Source organism: Panulirus ornatus, chromosome 73 (assembly GCF_036320965.1).
Source record: "Panulirus ornatus isolate Po-2019 chromosome 73, ASM3632096v1, whole genome shotgun sequence".
NCBI lineage: Eukaryota > Metazoa > Arthropoda > Malacostraca > Decapoda > Palinuridae > Panulirus > Panulirus ornatus.
Window position 1 is genome coordinate 8,552,614 of NC_092296.1, and position 18,126 is coordinate 8,570,739.

General features: G+C 54.4%; 1 protein-coding gene across 1 annotated transcript in view; it reads left to right on the forward strand.

The window, feature by feature from the left end:
- The first annotated feature begins 7,517 nt into the window (after positions 1-7,517).
- Positions 7,518-18,126, forward strand: part of LOC139748212 (cell adhesion molecule Dscam2-like) — a 356,883-nt gene continuing 346,274 nt past the window's right edge. The window contains exon 1 of the mRNA XM_071661036.1: positions 7,518-8,529. Coding sequence (XP_071517137.1) covers positions 8,325-8,529 — 205 coding nt within the window. The 5' untranslated portion in view covers positions 7,518-8,324. The remainder of the gene's footprint in view (positions 8,530-18,126) is intronic.

Below are 18,126 nucleotides of genomic sequence, written 5' to 3' on the forward strand. Positions count from 1 at the left end.
TGTCTGGCCTTAAAAAGGGTTTTTATAAACCTGTCTGGTCTTAAAAAGGGTTTTTATAAACCTGTCTGGTCTTAAAAAGGGTTTTTATAAACCTGTCTGGTCTTAAAAAGGGTTTTTATAAACCTGTCTGGCCTTAAAAAGGGGTTTTATAAACCTGTCTGGCCTTAAAAAGGGTTTTTATAAACCTGTCTGGCCTTAAAAAAGGTTTTTTAATAAACCTGTCTGGCCTTAAAAAGGGCTTTTATAAACCTGTCTGGCCTTAAAAAGTTTTTTTTTTTATAAACCTGTCTGGCCTTAAAAAGGGTTTTTATAAACCTGTCTGGCCTTAAAAAGGTTTTTTTTTATAAACCTGTCTGGCCTTAAAAAGGGTTTTTTATAAACCTGTCTGGCCTTTAAAAGGGTTTTTATAAACCTATGTGGCCTCAAAAAGGGTTTTTATAAACCTGTCTGGCCTTAAAAAGGGTTTTTATAAACCTGTCTGGCCTTAAAAAGGGTTTTTATAAACCTGTCTGGCCTTAAGGGTTTTTTATAAACCTGTCTGGCCTTAAGGGTTTTTTATAAACCTGTCTGGCCTTAAGGGTTTTTTATAAACCTGTCTGGCCTTAAGGGTTTTTTATAAACCTGTCTGGCCTTCCAGACATCTTCCCAAGGCTGTGAGGGAGAACTGGAAATCCACTGGTTGGGTCCCCTCAGCTGCAGTGGTGGTTTAAGTGGATGGGTATTAACCACTGTTGCCTGCTGGATGTCCTCAGAGTGACTGAGGGAGGCACTGTTGCTTGCTGGATGTCCTCAGAGTGACTGAGGGAGGCACTGTTGCCTGCTGGATGTCCTCAGAGTGACTGAGGGAGGCACTGTTGCCTGCTGGATTGTCCTCAGAGTGACTGAGGGAGGCACTGTTGCCTGCTGGATGTCCTCAGAGTGACTGAGGGAGGCACTGTTGCCTGCTGGATGTCCTCAGAGTGACTGAGGGAGGCACTGTTGCCTGCTGGATGTCCTCAGAGTGACTGAGGGAGGCACTGTTGCCTGCTGGATTGTCCTCAGAGCGACTGAGGGAGGCACTGTTGCCTGCTGGATGTCCTCAGAGTGACTGAGGGAGGCACTGTTGCCTGCTGGATGTCCTCAGAGTGACTGAGGGAGGCACTGTTGCCTGCTGGATGTCCTCAGAGTGACTGAGGGAGGCACTGTTGCCTGCTGGATGTCCTCAGAGTGACTGAGGGAGGCACTGTTGCCTGCTGGATGTCCTCAGAGTGACTGAGGGAGGCACTGTTGCCTGCTGGATTGTCCTCAGAGTGACTGAGGGAGGCACTGTTGCCTGCTGGATGTCCTCAGAGTGACTGAGGGAGGCACTGTTGCCTGCTGGATGTCCTCAGAGTGACTGAGGGAGGCACTGTTGCCTGCTGGATGTCCTCAGAGTGACTGAGGGAGGCACTGTTGCCTGCTGGATTGTCCTCAGAGCGACTGAGGGAAGCACTGTCTTGCTCTTCATATAGCTCTCCAGGGCTGTAAGTAAACGGCAGAAACCCCTGGGGGGGTGTTTGCCTCCTCCAGAGGTTTTCCAGGAAGGGTATGGGATCGGGGAGCAGTGCTGAGTGCGTAGGCTGCTCCGGGAGGAGGAGGAGAAGGGCGACACGACCACCGCCGTCTGCGGGAGGAGGAATTAAGAGAAACCTTTGTTGGATAATTGCCTCGTATTAGGTTTCCTGGTTAGATGGAGATAAGCCGCTGGAACGTGTGTGGGCTGAGGTGGTCTCCAGGCCGCTGGAACGTGTGTGGGCTGAGGTGGTCCAGGCCGCTGGAACGTGTGTGGGCTGAGGTGGTCCAGGCCCCTGGAACGTGTGTGGGCTGAGGTGGTCTCCAGGCCGCTGGAACGTGTGTGGGCTGAGGTGGTCCAGGCTGCTGGAACGTGTGTGGGCTGAGGTGGTCTCCAGGCCGCTGGAACGTGTGGGCTGAGGTGGTCCAGGCCGCTGGAACGTGTGTGGGCTGAGGTGGTCTCCAGGCCGCTGGAACGTGTGTGGGCTGAGGTGGTCCAGGCTGCTGGAACGTGTGTGGGCTGAGGTGGTCCAGGCTGCTGGAACGTGTGTGGGCTGAGGTGGTCCAGGCCGCTGGAACGTGTGGGCTGAGGTGGTCCAGGCCGCTGGAACGTGTGTGGGCTGAGGTGGTCTCCAGGTCGCTGGAACGTGTGTGGGCTGAGGTGGTCCAGGTCGCTGGAACGTGTGGGCTGAGGTGGTCCAGGTCGCTGGAACGTGTGGGCTGAGGTGGTCCAGGCCGCTGGAACGTGTGGGCTGAGGTGGTCTCCAGGCCGCTGGAACGTGTGTGGGCTGAGGTGGTCCAGGCCGCTGGAACGTGTGTGGGCTGAGGTGGTCTCCAGGTCGCTGGAACGTGTGTGGGCTGAGGTGGTCCAGGCCGCTGGAACGTGTGTGGGCTGAGGTGGTCTCCAGGCCGCTGGAACGTGTGGGCTGAGGTGGTCCAGGCCGCTGGAACGTGTGGGCTGAGGTGGTCTCCAGGCCGCTGGAACGTGTGGGCTGAGGTGGTCCAGGCCGCTGGAACGTGTGGGCTGAGGTGGTCCAGGCCGCTGGAACGTGTGTGGGCTGAGGTGGTCCAGGCCGCTGGAACGTGTGGGCTGAGGTGGTCCAGGCCGCTGGAACGTGTGTGGGCTGAGGTGGTCTCCAGGTCGCTGGAACGTGTGTGGGCTGAGGTGGTCCAGGTCGCTGGAACGTGTGGGCTGAGGTGGTCCAGGTCGCTGGAACGTGTGGGCTGAGGTGGTCCAGGCTGCTGGAACGAGTGGGCTGAGGTGGTCCAGGCCGCTGGAACGTGTGTGGGCTGAGGTGGTCCAGGCCGCTGGAACGTGTGTGGGCTGAGGTGGTCCAGGTCGCTGGAACGTGTGGGCTGAGGTGGTCCAGGCCGCTGGAACGTGTGTGGGCTGAGATGGTCCAGGCCGCTGGAACGTGTGGGCTGAGGTGGTCCAGGTCGCTGGAACGTGTGGGCTGAGGTGGTCCAGGCCCCTGGAACGTGTGTGGGCTGAGGTGGTCCAGGCCGCTGGAACGTGTGGGCTGAGGTGGTCCAGGCTGCTGGAACGAGTGGGCTGAGGTGGTCCAGGCCCCTGGAACGTGTATGGGCTGAGGTGGTCTCCAGACCGCTGGAACGTGTGTGGGCTGAGGTGGTCCAGGCCGCTGGAACGTATGTGGGCTGAGGTGGTCCAGGCCCTTGGAACGTGTGGGCTGAGGTGATCCAGGCTGCTGGAACGTGTGGGCTGAGGTGGTCTCCAGGCCGCTGGAACGTGTGTGGGCTGAGGTGGTCCAGGCCCCTGGAACGTGTGGGCTGAGATGGTCCAGGCCGCTGGAACGTGTGTGGGCTGAGGTGGTCCAGGCCGCTGGAACGTGTGTGGGCTGAGGTGGTCCAGGCCCCTGGAACGTGTGGGCTGAGGTGGTCCAGGCTGCTGGAACGTGTGTGGGCTGAGGTGGTCCAGGCCCCTGGAACGTGTATGGGCTGAGGTGGTCCAGGCCCCTGGAACGTGTGTGGGCTGAGGTGGTCTCCAGGTCGCTGGAACGTGTGTGGGCTGAGGTGGTCCAGGCTTTCCTGATGAACTGCTGAGAGAGAGAGAGAGAGAGAGAGAGAGAGAGAGAGAGAGAGAGAGAGAGAGAGAGAGAGAGAGGAAGGGGTGGCAGGCAGCTGCTGTGGGCCGGTGATGGGGTCACATATACCCGACTCAGCAGTAGCGCGTTGCCCGTACCGCTACAACGTTGCCGCCACAACCATGCGCGCGCTAGGACGTCTCCTCTCGCGCAGCCCTCCCCCTACAAGCACGACACGCGCGCGCGCGCGCGGAGTCTCTCTCGCCCCCCCTCCACCTCAACAAGAACACACCAGACGCATCCTCCAACTACGAGTCCCTTCGTTTTCACTCTGTGTACAGAGGACCAGGCATTTAAAAGCCACAACGCCCTCAGCAAGGACGACAACTCCTCTTACCTGGAGGTCTCCACCAGCCACCCACACCTGCAACAACGAGTACAACTCCTCCCACAACAACAGCGCCTCCCACAACAACAGCGCCTCCCACAACAACAGCGCCTCCCACAACAACAGAGCCTCCCACAACAACAGCGCCTCCCACAACAACAGCGCCTCCCACAACAACAGCGCCTCCCACAACAACAGCGCCTCCCACAACAACAGAGCCTCCCACAACAACAGCGCCTCCCACAACAACAGCGCCTCCCACAACAACAGAGCCTCCCACAACAACAGCGCCTCCCACAACAACAGCGCCTCCCACAACAACAGCGCCTCCCACAACAACAGCGCCTCCCACAACAACAGAGCCTCCCACAACAACAGAGCCTCCCACAACAACAGCGCCTCCCACAACAACAGCGCCTCCCACAACAACAGAGCCTCCCACAACAACAGAGCCTCCCACAACAACAGCGCCTCCCACAACAACAGCGCCTCCCACAACAACAGAGCCTCCCACAACAACAGCGCCTCCCACAACAACAGAGCCTCCCACAACAACAGCGCCTCCCACAACAACAGCGCCTCCCACAACAACAGAGCCTCCCACAACAACAGAGCCTCCCACAACAACAGAGCCTCCCACAACAACAGCGCCTCCCACAACAACAGCGCCTCCCACAACAACAGCGCCTCCCACAACAACAGCGCCTCCCACAACAACAGAGCCTCCCACAACAACAGCGCCTCCCACAACAACAGCGCCTCCCACAACAACAGCGCCTCCCACAACAACAGCGCCTCCCACAACAACAGAGCCTCCCACAACAACAGAGCCTCCCACAACAACAGCGCCTCCCACAACAACAGCGCCTCCCACAACAACAGAGCCTCCCACAACAACAGAGCCTCCCACAACAACAGCGCCTCCCACAACAACAGCGCCTCCCACAACAACAGAGCCTCCCACAACAACAGCGCCTCCCACAACAACAGAGCCTCCCACAACAACAGCGCCTCCCACAACAACAGCGCCTCCCACAACAACAGAGCCTCCCACAACAACAGAGCCTCCCACAACAACAGAGCCTCCCACAACAACAGCGCCTCCCACAACAACAGAGCCTCCCACAACAACAGAGCCTCCCACAACAACAGCGCCTCCCACAACAACAGCGCCTCCCACAATAACAGCATTTCCATCGCTATGTACCAGCACAGCTCCCTCAACGTCTGGCACATTGATAACCCACGACTCCTACAACTACAGCTGTATCTACAATATATATATATATATATATATATATATATATATATATATATATATATATATATATATATATATATATATATATATATATATATCTTTTCTTTCAAACTATTCGCCATTTCCCGCATCAGCGAGGTAGCGCGAAGAACAGAGGACTGGGCTCCCGAGGGAAACGCGGAAGACAGCGACAAAGCAAAATAAAATAAAATATATATATATATATATATATATATATATATATATATATATATATATATATATATATATATATATATATATATAGAGAGAGAGAGAGAGAGAGAGAGAGAGAGAGACAGAGAGAGAGAGGCTGTACAACTGACCAAAGGATCAACTCTATGAGAAATATTCACAAAAGTGAATCTCTTTTATAAGATTAACTTTCATTTCTTGCGTACTTAACTTCACACTCAGAAGTCGGTAAACTGGTTAGGTTAAAACGTGGTAGAATTTTAACTCCCTGGGCACGACGGTACGACCCCCATTGAGCACGACGGTACGACCCCTTAAGCATGACAGTACGGGCCCTTGAGCATGACGGTACGACCCCCATTGAGCACGACGGTACGACCCCGTCGTCTTCAAGGGCCGTATCGTCGTGTTCAAAGGTCGTACCCTCGTCTTCAAGGGCCTACTGTTGTGTTCAAGGGTCGTACCGTCGTGTTCAAGGGTCGTACCGTCGTTTTCAAGGGCCGTACCTTCGTATTAAGGGCCGTACGTACCGTTGTGTTCAAGGGCCGTACCTTCGTGTTCAAGGGCCGTACGTACCGTCGTATTAAGGGCCGTACGTACCGTTGTGTTCAAGGGCCGTACGTACCGTCGTGTTCAAGGGCCGTACGTACCGTCGTGTTCAAGGGCCGTACGTACCGTCGTGTTCAAGGGCCGTACGTACCGTCGTGTTCAAGGGCCGTACGTACCGTCGTGTTCAAGGGCCGTACGTACCGTCGTCTTCAGGGGCCGTACGTACCGTCGTGTTCAAGGGCCGTACGTACCGTCGTCGTCTTCATGCAAAAAAAATAACGCACGGGGGAAAAAAAAAAATGAAAAAATATAAAAAAAATTCTCTGAACTTGGTCAAAAGCCATATTTTTTTCTTTCTCTTTCTCTGTGGATTTTCCTGCAATTATATTTTTTCCCTATTATTGTTCTCTTATATAACGTTGCGAGAGGAAGCAATCTATTGTTTACAATGACAGTGTTTATGACACTGGGAATAAAAAAAAATTGGTTGACTCCACTGCGCTTCTAATACGCTTGGCTGGTGAGTGGGAAGCCGTATTATGTGTTCATATCCGGTTTTATGTACGGTTAGCATCCTGTTATCCGACCGACCCCCTAGGATAACCGACTGGTCTAGTTATCCGACTTTGCGGATTGTCGATCAGTCCAGGTATCCGACCTTGCGGATAATCGATCAGTCCAAGTATCCGACCTTGCGGATAATTGATCAGTCCAGGTATCCGACCTTGCGGATAATCGATCAGTCCAGGTATCCGACCTTGCGGATAATCGATCAGTCCAGGTATCCGATCTGAGGATAACCGATTGGTCCATTCATCCGACCTGGGGGTAACCGGTTAATCGAGTTTTCCGTCCCGATGGGAACCGATTAACTCAGTCATGTAATCTTTCGACCATCACTCAATATGACTCCACTCTCCATCACCCAGACCTCTGTAGTTCACGGGGCACCCGCCAGGGGAGCTGTGTACATTTCCCATTCGATAAATCGGTTATCTTCACTCCTATCCAGATATCCGGCTTGTTCGGGTATCCGGTTAAGGGGTGGTTAATCGTATATGGACACTCGTGGTATATCGGTTCGTGTTACCTGGCCGTGACGCATTCACGGGCCAGCCCCGGGTCGAGCGCATGGGTTCGAATCCTGGTTGCGGCAGTCGGTCCACAGTCAACCCAGCTGTTCATCCATCCTTAGGGGGGTTTGCTCGATAAAGTGGGTACGTGGCTCGGGATAGGGTATATATATATATATATATATATATATATATATATATATATATATATATATATATATATATATATATAGGAACTGTGGCACATTCCCTCTTGACGTGGGTTCGTCATTCACTGCTTGTGCGTGGTGGAGAGCTGAGTGCCTGTGCGTGTGCCTGGGCGTGTGGGCATGGCCGTCTGAGTGCGTGTGCGTGCGGTAGAGTGCGTGTGCGTGCGTCCTGGGGGCCCTCCCAAGACCGTCGGCCCACAACGCCCCTCCCTAGGACCCAGGTCGGTGGCTGTAGAGAGGCCGCGGTGGTGGGCGTGTCAGTGCGCGCCTGGTCGCGGTGGGGAGCAGTTGCCCGCGCGTCACAGTGGCTCCCGGAACGCCACGCTGAGAGCACACGCCTCCTCCTCCTCCTCCTCCTGCAGTAGCGCGCCCGGTATCTCCTCAGTAGGCGCGGGGCCTTCCCTCCCTCCGGTCCGCTCTGACGGGGTGGCTGAGTCTCCCCGCCAGGGTGTCAAGAGACGGCCGGGGGCGTCCGCGCCCCTCCACCTCCTCCGCCGGGGCAAGATAGACACACCTGTAGTGTGTCTCTGTGGTCCAGAGGACGATAGATACTGTGTTGGGCCGGGACCCCACACACACCACCCCGACCCGTCTTGGCCGTCCACGTGGTGTCGGAGGGGGACCATCGCAACGAAGTTTAGTGCCGAACTTTCGCCCATCGTAACACCCCTTCCCTTCAGTTTCTCGTTCCCTTATAGTGCTATACTTTTGGCCGCCGTTTCTCCTTATTTGTGCTCTATTTCCCGATTACTTTTTCTTCATCAAGATTACCTTTTTGTTTTTAAGATTACCTTTTTTTGTTTTCGATATTTTTGCTTCGCGTTGGAGATGATGATGATGACACTATTGAAGCTAGACTTGAAATAGATTTTAAGAGGGACTTTGGTGCGTGTGGTGCGTGAGATAGGAACATATGGGGGTTCGATTCCCTCTCTCCTCCCCCCCAGATCATTCCAGCTGGGATCCCATCTGTCCACCACCACCTGATTACGCCCCAGGCTGGCCCACCAGCTGCAGGCGCGACCGACCGTCATCCAGGGAGATCATAAGAAGCGCGGGATGAGTGAGACACCGGACGCACGTGCCAGGTCCGCGCGTGCAGCGCCTCCTGCAGCGCCTACGGGACTGTCGGGCGCACGTGCCCCGTGCCGACCCAGGGGCGCGCCCCAGGAGGACCTCAGGGCAGGCATGAGGCGGGTCTACCGCCCCTCCAGGCCCGCCAGGCTACTGGGGGTCGTTCTTCTCCTCCTTCTGCAGGAGCAAGGTGAGTGGTTCCTGGTTGTACCTGCGGCCCCTTGCGGCAGGTGTGTTGTTCCTGCGGCCCTTGCGGCAGGTGGCCACAACAGGTGAGTGGTCTCTGGTTGTTGCCGCGGCCCCGTGCGTACAGCACATTCGTCTTCCAGTACAGCACTTCGTCTTCCAGTACAGCACATTCGTCTTCCAGTACAGCACCTTCGTCTTCCAGTACGCACCTTCGTGTTCCAGTTACAGCACCTTCGTTGTTCCAGTACAGCACCTTCGTGTTCCAGTATAGCACCTTCGTGTTCAGTACAGCACCTTCGTTGTTCCAGTACAGCACCTTCGTGTTCCAGTACAGCACCTTCGTTGTTCCAGTACAGCACTTCGTGTTCCAGTACAGCACCTTCGTGTTCAGTACAGCACCTTCGTGTTCAGTACAGCACCTTCGTGTTCCAGTACAGCACCTTCGTTTCCAGTACAGCACCTTCGCCTTCCAGTACAGCACTTCGTCTTCCAGTACAGCACCTTCGCCTTCCAGTATAGCACCTTCGTGTTCCAGTTACAGCACCTTCGCCTTCCAGTATAGCACCTTCGTGTTCCAAGTACAGCACCTTCGTTGTTCCAGTACAGCACCTTGTCTTCCAGTACAGCACCTTCGTCTTCAGTACAGCACCTTCGCCTTCCAGTATAGCACCTTCGTCTTCCAGTACAGCACCTTCGTTTCCAGTACAGCACCTTCGCCTTCCAGTATAGCACCTTCGTGTTCCAGTTACAGCACCTTCGCCTTCCAGTATAGCACCTTCGTCTTCCAGTTACAGCACCTTCGTCTTCAGTACAGCACCTTCGTCTTCAGTACAGCACTTCGTGTTCCAGTATAGCACCTTCGTCTTCAGTACAGCACCTTCGCCTTCCAGTATAGCACCTTCGTGTTCCAGCACAGCACCTTCGTGTTCCAGTACAGGCACCTTCGTCTTCCAGTACAGCACTTCGTGTTCCAGTACAGCACTTCGTGTTCCAGTATAGCACCTTCGTCTTCAGTACAGCACCTTCGCCTTCCAGTACAGCACATTCGTCTTCCAGTACAGCACCTTCGTGTTCAGTACAGCACCTTCGTGTTCCAGTATAGCACCTTCGTGTTCCAGTATAGCACCTTCGTGTTCCAGTATAGTACCTTCGTCTTCCAGTACGCACCTTCGTGTTCCAGTATAGCACCTTCGTGTTCCAGTACAGCACTTCGTGTTCCAGTACAGCTCCTTCGTGTTCCAGTACAGCACTTCGTGTTCCAGTACAGCACCTTCGTGTTCCAGTACAGCTCCTTCGTGTTCCAGTATAGCACCTTCGTCTTCAGTACAGCACTTCGTCTTCCAGTACGCACCTTCGTGTTCCAGTATAGCACCTTCGTGTTCCAGTATAGCACCTTCGTGTTCCAGTATAGCACCTTCGTGTTCCAGTATAGCACCTTCGTGTTCCAGTATAGCACCTTCGTGTTCAGTACAGCACCTTCGCCTTCCAGTACAGCACTTCGTGTTCCAGTACAGCACCTTCGTGTTCCAGTACAGCTCCTTCGTGTTCCAGTACAGCACTTCGTGTTCCAGTACAGGCACCTTCGTCTTCCAGTACAGCACCTTCGTTGTTCCAGTACAGCACTTCGTGTTCCAGTACAGCACCTTCGCCTTCCAGTATAGCACCTTCGTCTTCCAGTACGCACCTTCGTCTTCCAGTACAGGCACCTTCGTCTTCCAGTACAGCACCTTCGTTGTTCCAGTACAGCACCTTCGCTTCCAGTACAGCACTTCGTCTTCCAGTACGCACCTTCGTCTTCCAGTACAGCACATTCGTCTTCCAGTACAGCTCCTTCGTGTTCCAGTACAGCACCTTCGTGTTCCAGTATAGCACCTTCGTCTTCCAGTACGCACCTTCGTCTTCCAGTACGCACCTTCGTGTTCCAGTACAGCACTTCGTGTTCCAGTACAGCACCTTCGCCTTCCAGTACAGCACCTTCGCCTTCCAGTATAGCACCTTCGTGTTCCAGTACAGCTCCTTCGTGTTCCAGTATAGCACCTTCGTGTTCCAGTACAGCACCTTCGCTTCCAGTACAGCACATTCGTCTTCCAGTACAGCACCTTCGTCTTCCAGTACAGCACTTCGTGTTCCAGCACAGCACCTTCGTGTTCCAGTACAGCACCTTCGCTTCCAGTACAGCACCTTCGCCTTCCAGTACAGCACTTCGTGTTCCAGTATAGTACCTTCGTCTTCCAGTACAGCACCTTCGTTTCCAGTACAGCACCTTCGTTTCCAGTACAGCACCTTCGTTTCCAGTACAGCACCTTCGCCTTCCAGTACAGCACCTTCGCCTTCCAGTACAGCACCTTCGTGTTCCAGTACAGCACCTTCGCCTTCCAGTACAGCACCTTCGCTTCCAGTACAGCACCTTCGTCTTCAGTACAGCACCTTCGCCTTCCAGTACAGCACCTTCGCCTTCCAGTACAGCACCTTCGCCTTCCAGTACAGCACCTTCGCCTTCCAGTACAGCACCTTCGCCTTCCAGTACAGCACCTTCGCTTCCAGTACAGCACTTCGTCTTCCAGTACGCACCTTCGTCTTCCAGTACGCACCTTCGTCTTCCAGTACAGCACCTTCGTGTTCAGTACAGCACCTTCGTCTTCCAGTACAGCACCTTCGCTTCCAGTACAGCACCTTCGCTTCCAGTACAGCACCTTCGCCTTCCAGTACAGCACCTTCGCCTTCCAGTACAGCACCTTCGCTTCCAGTACAGCACCTTCGTCTTCCAGTACGCACCTTCGTCTTCCAGTACAGCACATTCGTCTTCCAGTACAGCACCTTCGCCTTCCAGTACAGCACTTCGTCTTCCAGTACGCACCTTCGTCTTCCAGTACAGCACCTTCGTGTTCCAGTTACAGCACCTTCGCCTTCCAGTACAGCACCTTCGTTTCCAGTACAGCACCTTCGTGTTCAGTACAGCACCTTCGTTTCCAGTACAGCACCTTCGTGTTCAGTACAGCACCTTCGTGTTCCAGTACAGCTCCTTCGTGTTCCAGTACAGCACCTTCGTGTTCAGTACAGCACCTTCGTTGTTCCAGTACAGCACCTTCGTGTTCCAGTACAGCACCTTCGTGTTCAGTACAGCACCTTCGTCTTCCAGTACAGCACTTCGTGTTCCAGTATAGCACCTTCGTGTTCCAGTATAGCACCTTCGTTTTCCCGTACAGCCCCTTCGTTTTCCAGTAAGACCTTGTTTCCGTACGCACCTTGGGTTTCCCAGTACAGCACCTTCGTTTCCAGTAAGACCTTCGTTTCCAGAAAGCATTTGGGTTTCCATTTAAGCACCTTCGTTTCCCAGTACAGCCCCTTCGTTTTCCCAGTCAGCCCCTTCGTGTTCCAGTATAGCCCCTTCTTCCAGTACAGCACCTTCGTGTTCCAGTACAGCACCTTCGTGCTTCCAGTACAGCACCTTCGCTTCCGTTCAGCACTGGTTCAGTAAGCACCTTCGTGTTCCAGTACAGCACCTTCGTGTTCCAGTATAGCACCTTCGTGTTCCAGCACAGCACCTTCGTGTTCCAGTACAGCACCTTCGTCTTCCAGTACAGCACCTTCGCCTTCCAGTATAGTACCTTCGTCTTCCAGTACAGCACCTTCGCCTTCCAGTATAGCACCTTCGTCTTCCAGTACAGCACCTTCGTGTTCCAGTACAGCACCTTCGTCTTCCAGTACAGCACCTTCGTCTTCCAGTATAGCACCTTCGTGTTCCAGTACAGCACCTTCGTGTTCCAGTACAGCTCCTTCGTGTTCCAGTACAGCACCTTCGTCTTCCAGTACAGCACCTTCGTCTTCCAGTACAGCACCTTCGTCTTCCAGTACAGCACCTTCGTTTTCCAGTACAGCACCTTCGTGTTCCAGTACAGCACCTTCGTCTTCCAGTACAGCACCTTCGTCTTCCAGTACAGCACCTTCGTCTTCCAGTACAGCACCTTCGTCTTCCAGTACAGCACCTTCGTCTTCCAGTACAGCACCTTCGTCTTCCAGTACAGCACCTTCGTCTTCCAGTACAGCACCTTCGTTTTCCAGTACTTAACCCTCTGTTATACGACTGGTAGCGACAAAAAAAAAAAAAAAAGACATCACCTGAGGATCTATTAGGAGAGAGATAGAGAGTCAGTTATCTCCCCATGGAATGTCAAGAAAGAATGGCCTACAGTCACTCTCGTCGGAGACCTGTCGACCAAAATAACACGGCAATATTGACATTTCGAGTGGGTAGCTGGAGGGGGGGGAAAAAAAAGTGCGCCGGGTCGGTGGAGTCGTTAACGGCGTTTAAAACAGTGCGGTAAGATGAGCTAATCAGGGACGAGACGGTGAAGGCCAAGCCAGCCAACCCCCCTCAGACGCGAGGGACCAGCGGTTGACAAAGGTATCCAAAAGGTGGGCTGGTGATGTGCGCCAACACGCATGAAGAACGTGGGTCATGTGCGAGGTTGCTCCAACCTGTGGACTCCAACCGCTCCCTTTGGGGGGGTCGACGTCGAAGTCTTGAAGTCGAAGACCTCAGTTCGAAGTGGGTTGGATGTCAGGGATACCAAGTCTAGTCGAGGGGGGTGGGGGGAAAGTCGTACAGTTTGGAACCAATGACGAAAAGACTGAAAGAGAAGGACACGGGAATGAGGGAATGGCAAAATCCCAAGCCGGGAAGATGTCATCTTTGCAGATCCCAGGTTCCTGGGGGCGTGCGCATGAGCTGTGGCCGGTGCTGGAATCAGCCCAGGCTCGTATTCTGAAGTGGGGTCGTGAATAAGGATGATGTATTTCGAGATGTTGAAATCGTTTGCACCGAGTAAAGTAGATGTTAGGAGAAGCACTGGTCAGATGAGAGTCCAGGAAGATCAAACGTCGGCGAGAAATACTTGAAGTGTTGGTGCCATGGATGGAAAGAAGAGACAAGGGTCTTTGAAAAGGGGGGTAAATGGGTTTGCGAGGGGCGTGAGACCTCCCTCTCATTGGCAGGGGAGTCAGGCGAGAACCCCCAGGTATGCTTTGGAACCCCCTCACCAGAAGCTGGTGAAGGGGACACCACCCCAAGCGTGTCGAACTCCTCCAAGCTGGTATTGGACAGCGTTTGTAATGAGGGAAAGGGAGGGGAGAGAGAGACAGAGGGGAAAGAATGTGAGGGATAAGTGATGAGGGGTAAGGAAAGAAGGAAGGTGCCAGAGGAGGGGGGAAAAGGTATTGAGTCCGGGCCCGGGGAATTTATATCTGTCATGGGACGTAGAACAAGACTGGGAATAATGACACGGAGGGAGTGGAAGATGGGTCCCCCGGGCTTCACCTCAACAACTCCCTTAAGTCGAGCCACCCTCCGCGGGTGCTTAGCCAGCGGACGAGACGACCACCACCACCAGCGGACGAGACGACCACCACCAGCGGACGAGACGACCACCACCAGCGGACGAGACGACCACCACCAGCGGACGAGACGACCACCACCACCAGCGGACGAGACGACCACCACCAGCGGACGAGACGACCACCACCAGCGGCCGAGACGACCACCACCAGCGGACGAGACGACCACCACCAGCGGACGAGACGACCACCACCAGCGGACGAGACGACCACCACCAGCGGCCGAGACGACCACCACCAGCGGACGAGACGACCACCACCAGCGGACGAGACGACCACCACCAGCGGACGAGACGACCACCACCAGCGGACGAGACGACCACCAGCGACCGAGACGACCACCAGCGACCGAGACGACGACCAGCGGACGAGACGACGACCAGCGACCGAGACGACAAACCAGCGACCGAAACAAAGGCGGACTTAGGTTCCTCCTTCCCCCCTCAGAGCACGGACGGACGGACGCACGCCCTTGGCGAGATCATCTACCAGGTGTGTTGGGAGGGCAATAAAGGCAGGACGAAGGGGGACAGGGAAATAAGAACGAGGAGCGGTGCAGGGAGAGAGAGAGAGAGAGAGAGAGAGAGAGAGAGAGAGAGAGAGAGAGAGAGAGAGAGAAGAAGAAGAAGAATGAGCGACGATAGAGGGGTGAGGGAGGAGAATATTGGATCGGGGCCGGAGGTGGCGACAGTGATGGAGGTTACACAATAAAGACACACTGGGTTGAGGACTTGCATGACTGCCCACCCTCTCTCTCTCTCCCACCCACCCCACGTCCTCTCCCACTCTCTCATCATGTCTTCTCCCACCCTACCATGTCCTCTCCCACTCTCTCATCATGTCTTCTCCCACCCTACCATGTCCTCTCCTACTCTCTCATCATGTCTTCTCCCACCCTACCATGTCCTCTCCCACTCTCTCATCATGTCTTCTCCCACCCTACCATGTCCTCTCCCACTCTCTCATGTCTTCTCCCACCCTACCATGTCCTCTCCAACTCTCTCATCATGTCCTCTCCCACCCTACCATGTCCTCTCCCACCCTACCATGTCCTCTCCAACTCTCTCATGTCTTCTCCCACCCTACCAAGTCCTCTCCCACTCTCTCATCATGTCTTCTCCCACCCTACCATGTCCTCTCCCACTCTCTCATCATGTCTTCTCCCACCCTACCATGTCCTCTCCCACTCTCTCATCATGTTTTCTCCTACCCTACCATGTCCTCTCACTCTTCCATGTCCACTCTCACTCTCCCATATCCTATCCCACTCTACCATGTCATCTCCTACTCTTTCATCTGCTCTCACTCTACCGCGTCCTTTCCCACTCCCCCATATCCTTTCCCACTCTCCCATGTCCTCTCCAACTCTCTCTTCATGTCGTCTCCCACCCTACCATGTCCTCTCCAACTCTCTCATCATGTCGTCTCCCACCCTACCACGTCCTGTCCCACTCTCCCATATCCTTTCCCACTCTCCCATGTCCTCTCCCACTCTCACACGTCTTCTGCCACCACCCGGGCGGTCCACTCTCCCACCCTACCACGTCCTCTCCCACCCTACCATGTCCTCTCCCACCCTACCATGTCCTCTCCCACTCTCTCACGTCCTCTCCCACCACCCGGGCGGTCCACTCTCCCACCCACCGCCTGGGTCAGACAAGACTGGGTAAGACAGGTCTGGCTCCAACAGCTTTCAGTTTAATTGGCAGAACGGATGTAGAGACCCGGGGTTGGAGCCCCCCTCCCCCCCCAACCTCCGGCATGATGAGGTCAGCAGGAGAGAGAGAGAGAGAGAGAGAGAGAGAGAGAGAGAGAGAGAGAGAGAGAGAGAGAGAGAGAGAGAGGTCAGTAGGGAGAGGGAAAGTGTGAGATAGATAGATGATGGATAGATGATAGATAGATAGATGGATAGATAGATAGATAGATAGATAGATAGAGAGAGAGAGAGAGAGAGAGAGAGAGAGAGAGAGAGAGAGAGAGAGAGAGAGAGAGAGAGAGAGAGAGAGAGAGAGAGAGAGACTGTGTGTGTGCTCGTTTTTTCCTCCCCAGTTCAGTCTAATTATGTTGTCAAACAAAGTGTTGTTACTCTCCCCCCCTCCCTCCCCTCCCTCCCCCCTCCCACCCTGATTGTTCCAAGATGAAAAGAACCACTTCAAAAGGACAGTTACGACCCCTGGGCAAACGTTGGTTTATAGAACTATTCCGACGGCGAGAAACACGAGTCAAGAAAATACCCACTCTGAACTGCACGAGAGAGAGAGAGAGAGAGAGAGAGAGAGAGAGAGAGAGAGAGAGAGAGAGAGAGAGAGAGAGAGAGAGAGAGAGAGAGAGAGGAAATTACGGGAAGAGTGGGGGTAGATAGATAGATGGATAGAGATAGACAGATAGATAGATAGATAGATAGAGAGAGAGAGAGAGAGAGAGAGAGAGAGAGAGAGAGAGAGAGAGAGAGAGAGAGAGAGAGAGAGAGGAAATTACGGGAAGGAAGTGGGATAGATAGATAGATAGATAGAGATACATAGAGAGAGAGAGAGAGAGAGAGAGAGAGAGAGAGAGAGAGAGAGAGAGAGAGAGAGGGAGAGAGAGGAAATTACGGGAAGGAAGTGGGGAGATAGATAGAGAGAGAGAGAGAGAGAGAGAGAGAGAGAGAGAGAGAGAGAGAGAGAGAGAGAGAGAGAGAGAGAGAGAGGGGAAATTACGGGAAGGAAGTGGGGAGAGAGAGAGAGAGAGAGAGAGAGAGAGAGAGAGAGAGAGAGAGAGAGAGAGAGAGAGAGAGAGAGAGCATGGTGAGGAAGGCGCGGGTGCAGGCGGCAGAGGTGAGGAGTGCACACGACACACGCCGGAGAGGGGCGTGGGAGAGAGGGAGGGAGAGGGAAAGCTGGCTTTTCAACGGCAGGTGTTTGACAGACGGCATCTGGTGACCCCTCTCCAGGCTGGTGGTGGGGGGGCGCGGCACGGACGGGGACCGGGATGGGCGAGTCGAAGGAACAGCAGACGGGATGGACGGAAGAGGGAGGGGAACAGCAGACGGGGATGGACGGAAGAGGGAGGGAGGAAGGAAGGGAGGGTGGGTGGGTTGTGGTAGTCCATTGTCCATTCCTTACATAGTGGAGGCCTACGTCGCCCCGCCCCAGGGAAGCCCCGAGGCGCAGGCCCACCTTTGATGTAAGGAGGAGGTGGCGGAGAGTCAGTGGAGGGGCGACGGTATTGTGGCAGCTATGGAGACTTGGTGTCATCAGGGGGATTACTTGCCATCTGACAGGGAGTGGGTATATGGGTCTTTGTGCACAGGGCAGCGCTGGTGCTGGGCCTGTGGTTCGGTTGAGGAGGAGGAGGTGGTGGAGTAGGGTGTGTGTGGGTGGGTGTGAGGCGTCATTGGTGCCGTGTGTGTGTGTGTGTGTGCGTGTGCCTCACGATGACAGAGAGGGAGGGAGGGAGGGATGCGGTGACCTGTCTGTAGGGCACGGGGTGGAGAATGAGGGAGGAGTGTTGTCTGTGAGGGAGGGAGGGTCGTGCGTGATGTGAGGGAGGGTCGTCTGTGAGTGAGAGAGGGTCGTGTGTGATGTGAGTAGGATCGGAGGGTCGTGTGTGATGTGAGGTTGTCTGTGAGTGAGAGAGGGTCGTGTGTGATGTGAGTAGGATCGGAGGGTCGTGTGTGATGTGAGGTTGTCTGTGAGTGAGAGAGGGTCGAGTGTGATGTGAGGGATGGTCGTGTGTGATGTGAGGGAGGCTGTGAGTGAGAGAGGGGCGTGTGTGATGTGAGGGAGGGGTCGTCTGTGATGTGAGGGAGGGGTCGTCTGTGATGTGAGGGAGGGGTCGTCTGTGATGTGACATTGTGGGGACGACTTCGGCGCTCCATTGTGGAGGGAACTGTTTATGTATGTAGTGCCAGGCTGTGGGAGGGCCAGGGACGGTGCCCCATGATGAGGATTGCAGTGAAGTGCATGAGAGAGAGAGAGAGAGAGAGAGAGAGAGAGAGAGAGAGAGAGAGAGAGAGAGAGAGAGAGAGAGAGAGAGAGAAGTTCAAGCTAGTGAGTCAAAAAGGCACTGGCAAGATCTCGTCTGTATCTATGATCGAATTCCAGGTGTTATTAACTCACTGTTTTCCCCCTGAGAAGGACCTGAGAGTTGTACAGAGAGAATTGCCAGAGGAAACGCGATATTATACGAAGTTGTTGCACGCATGTGGGGCTCGAACGTGGGG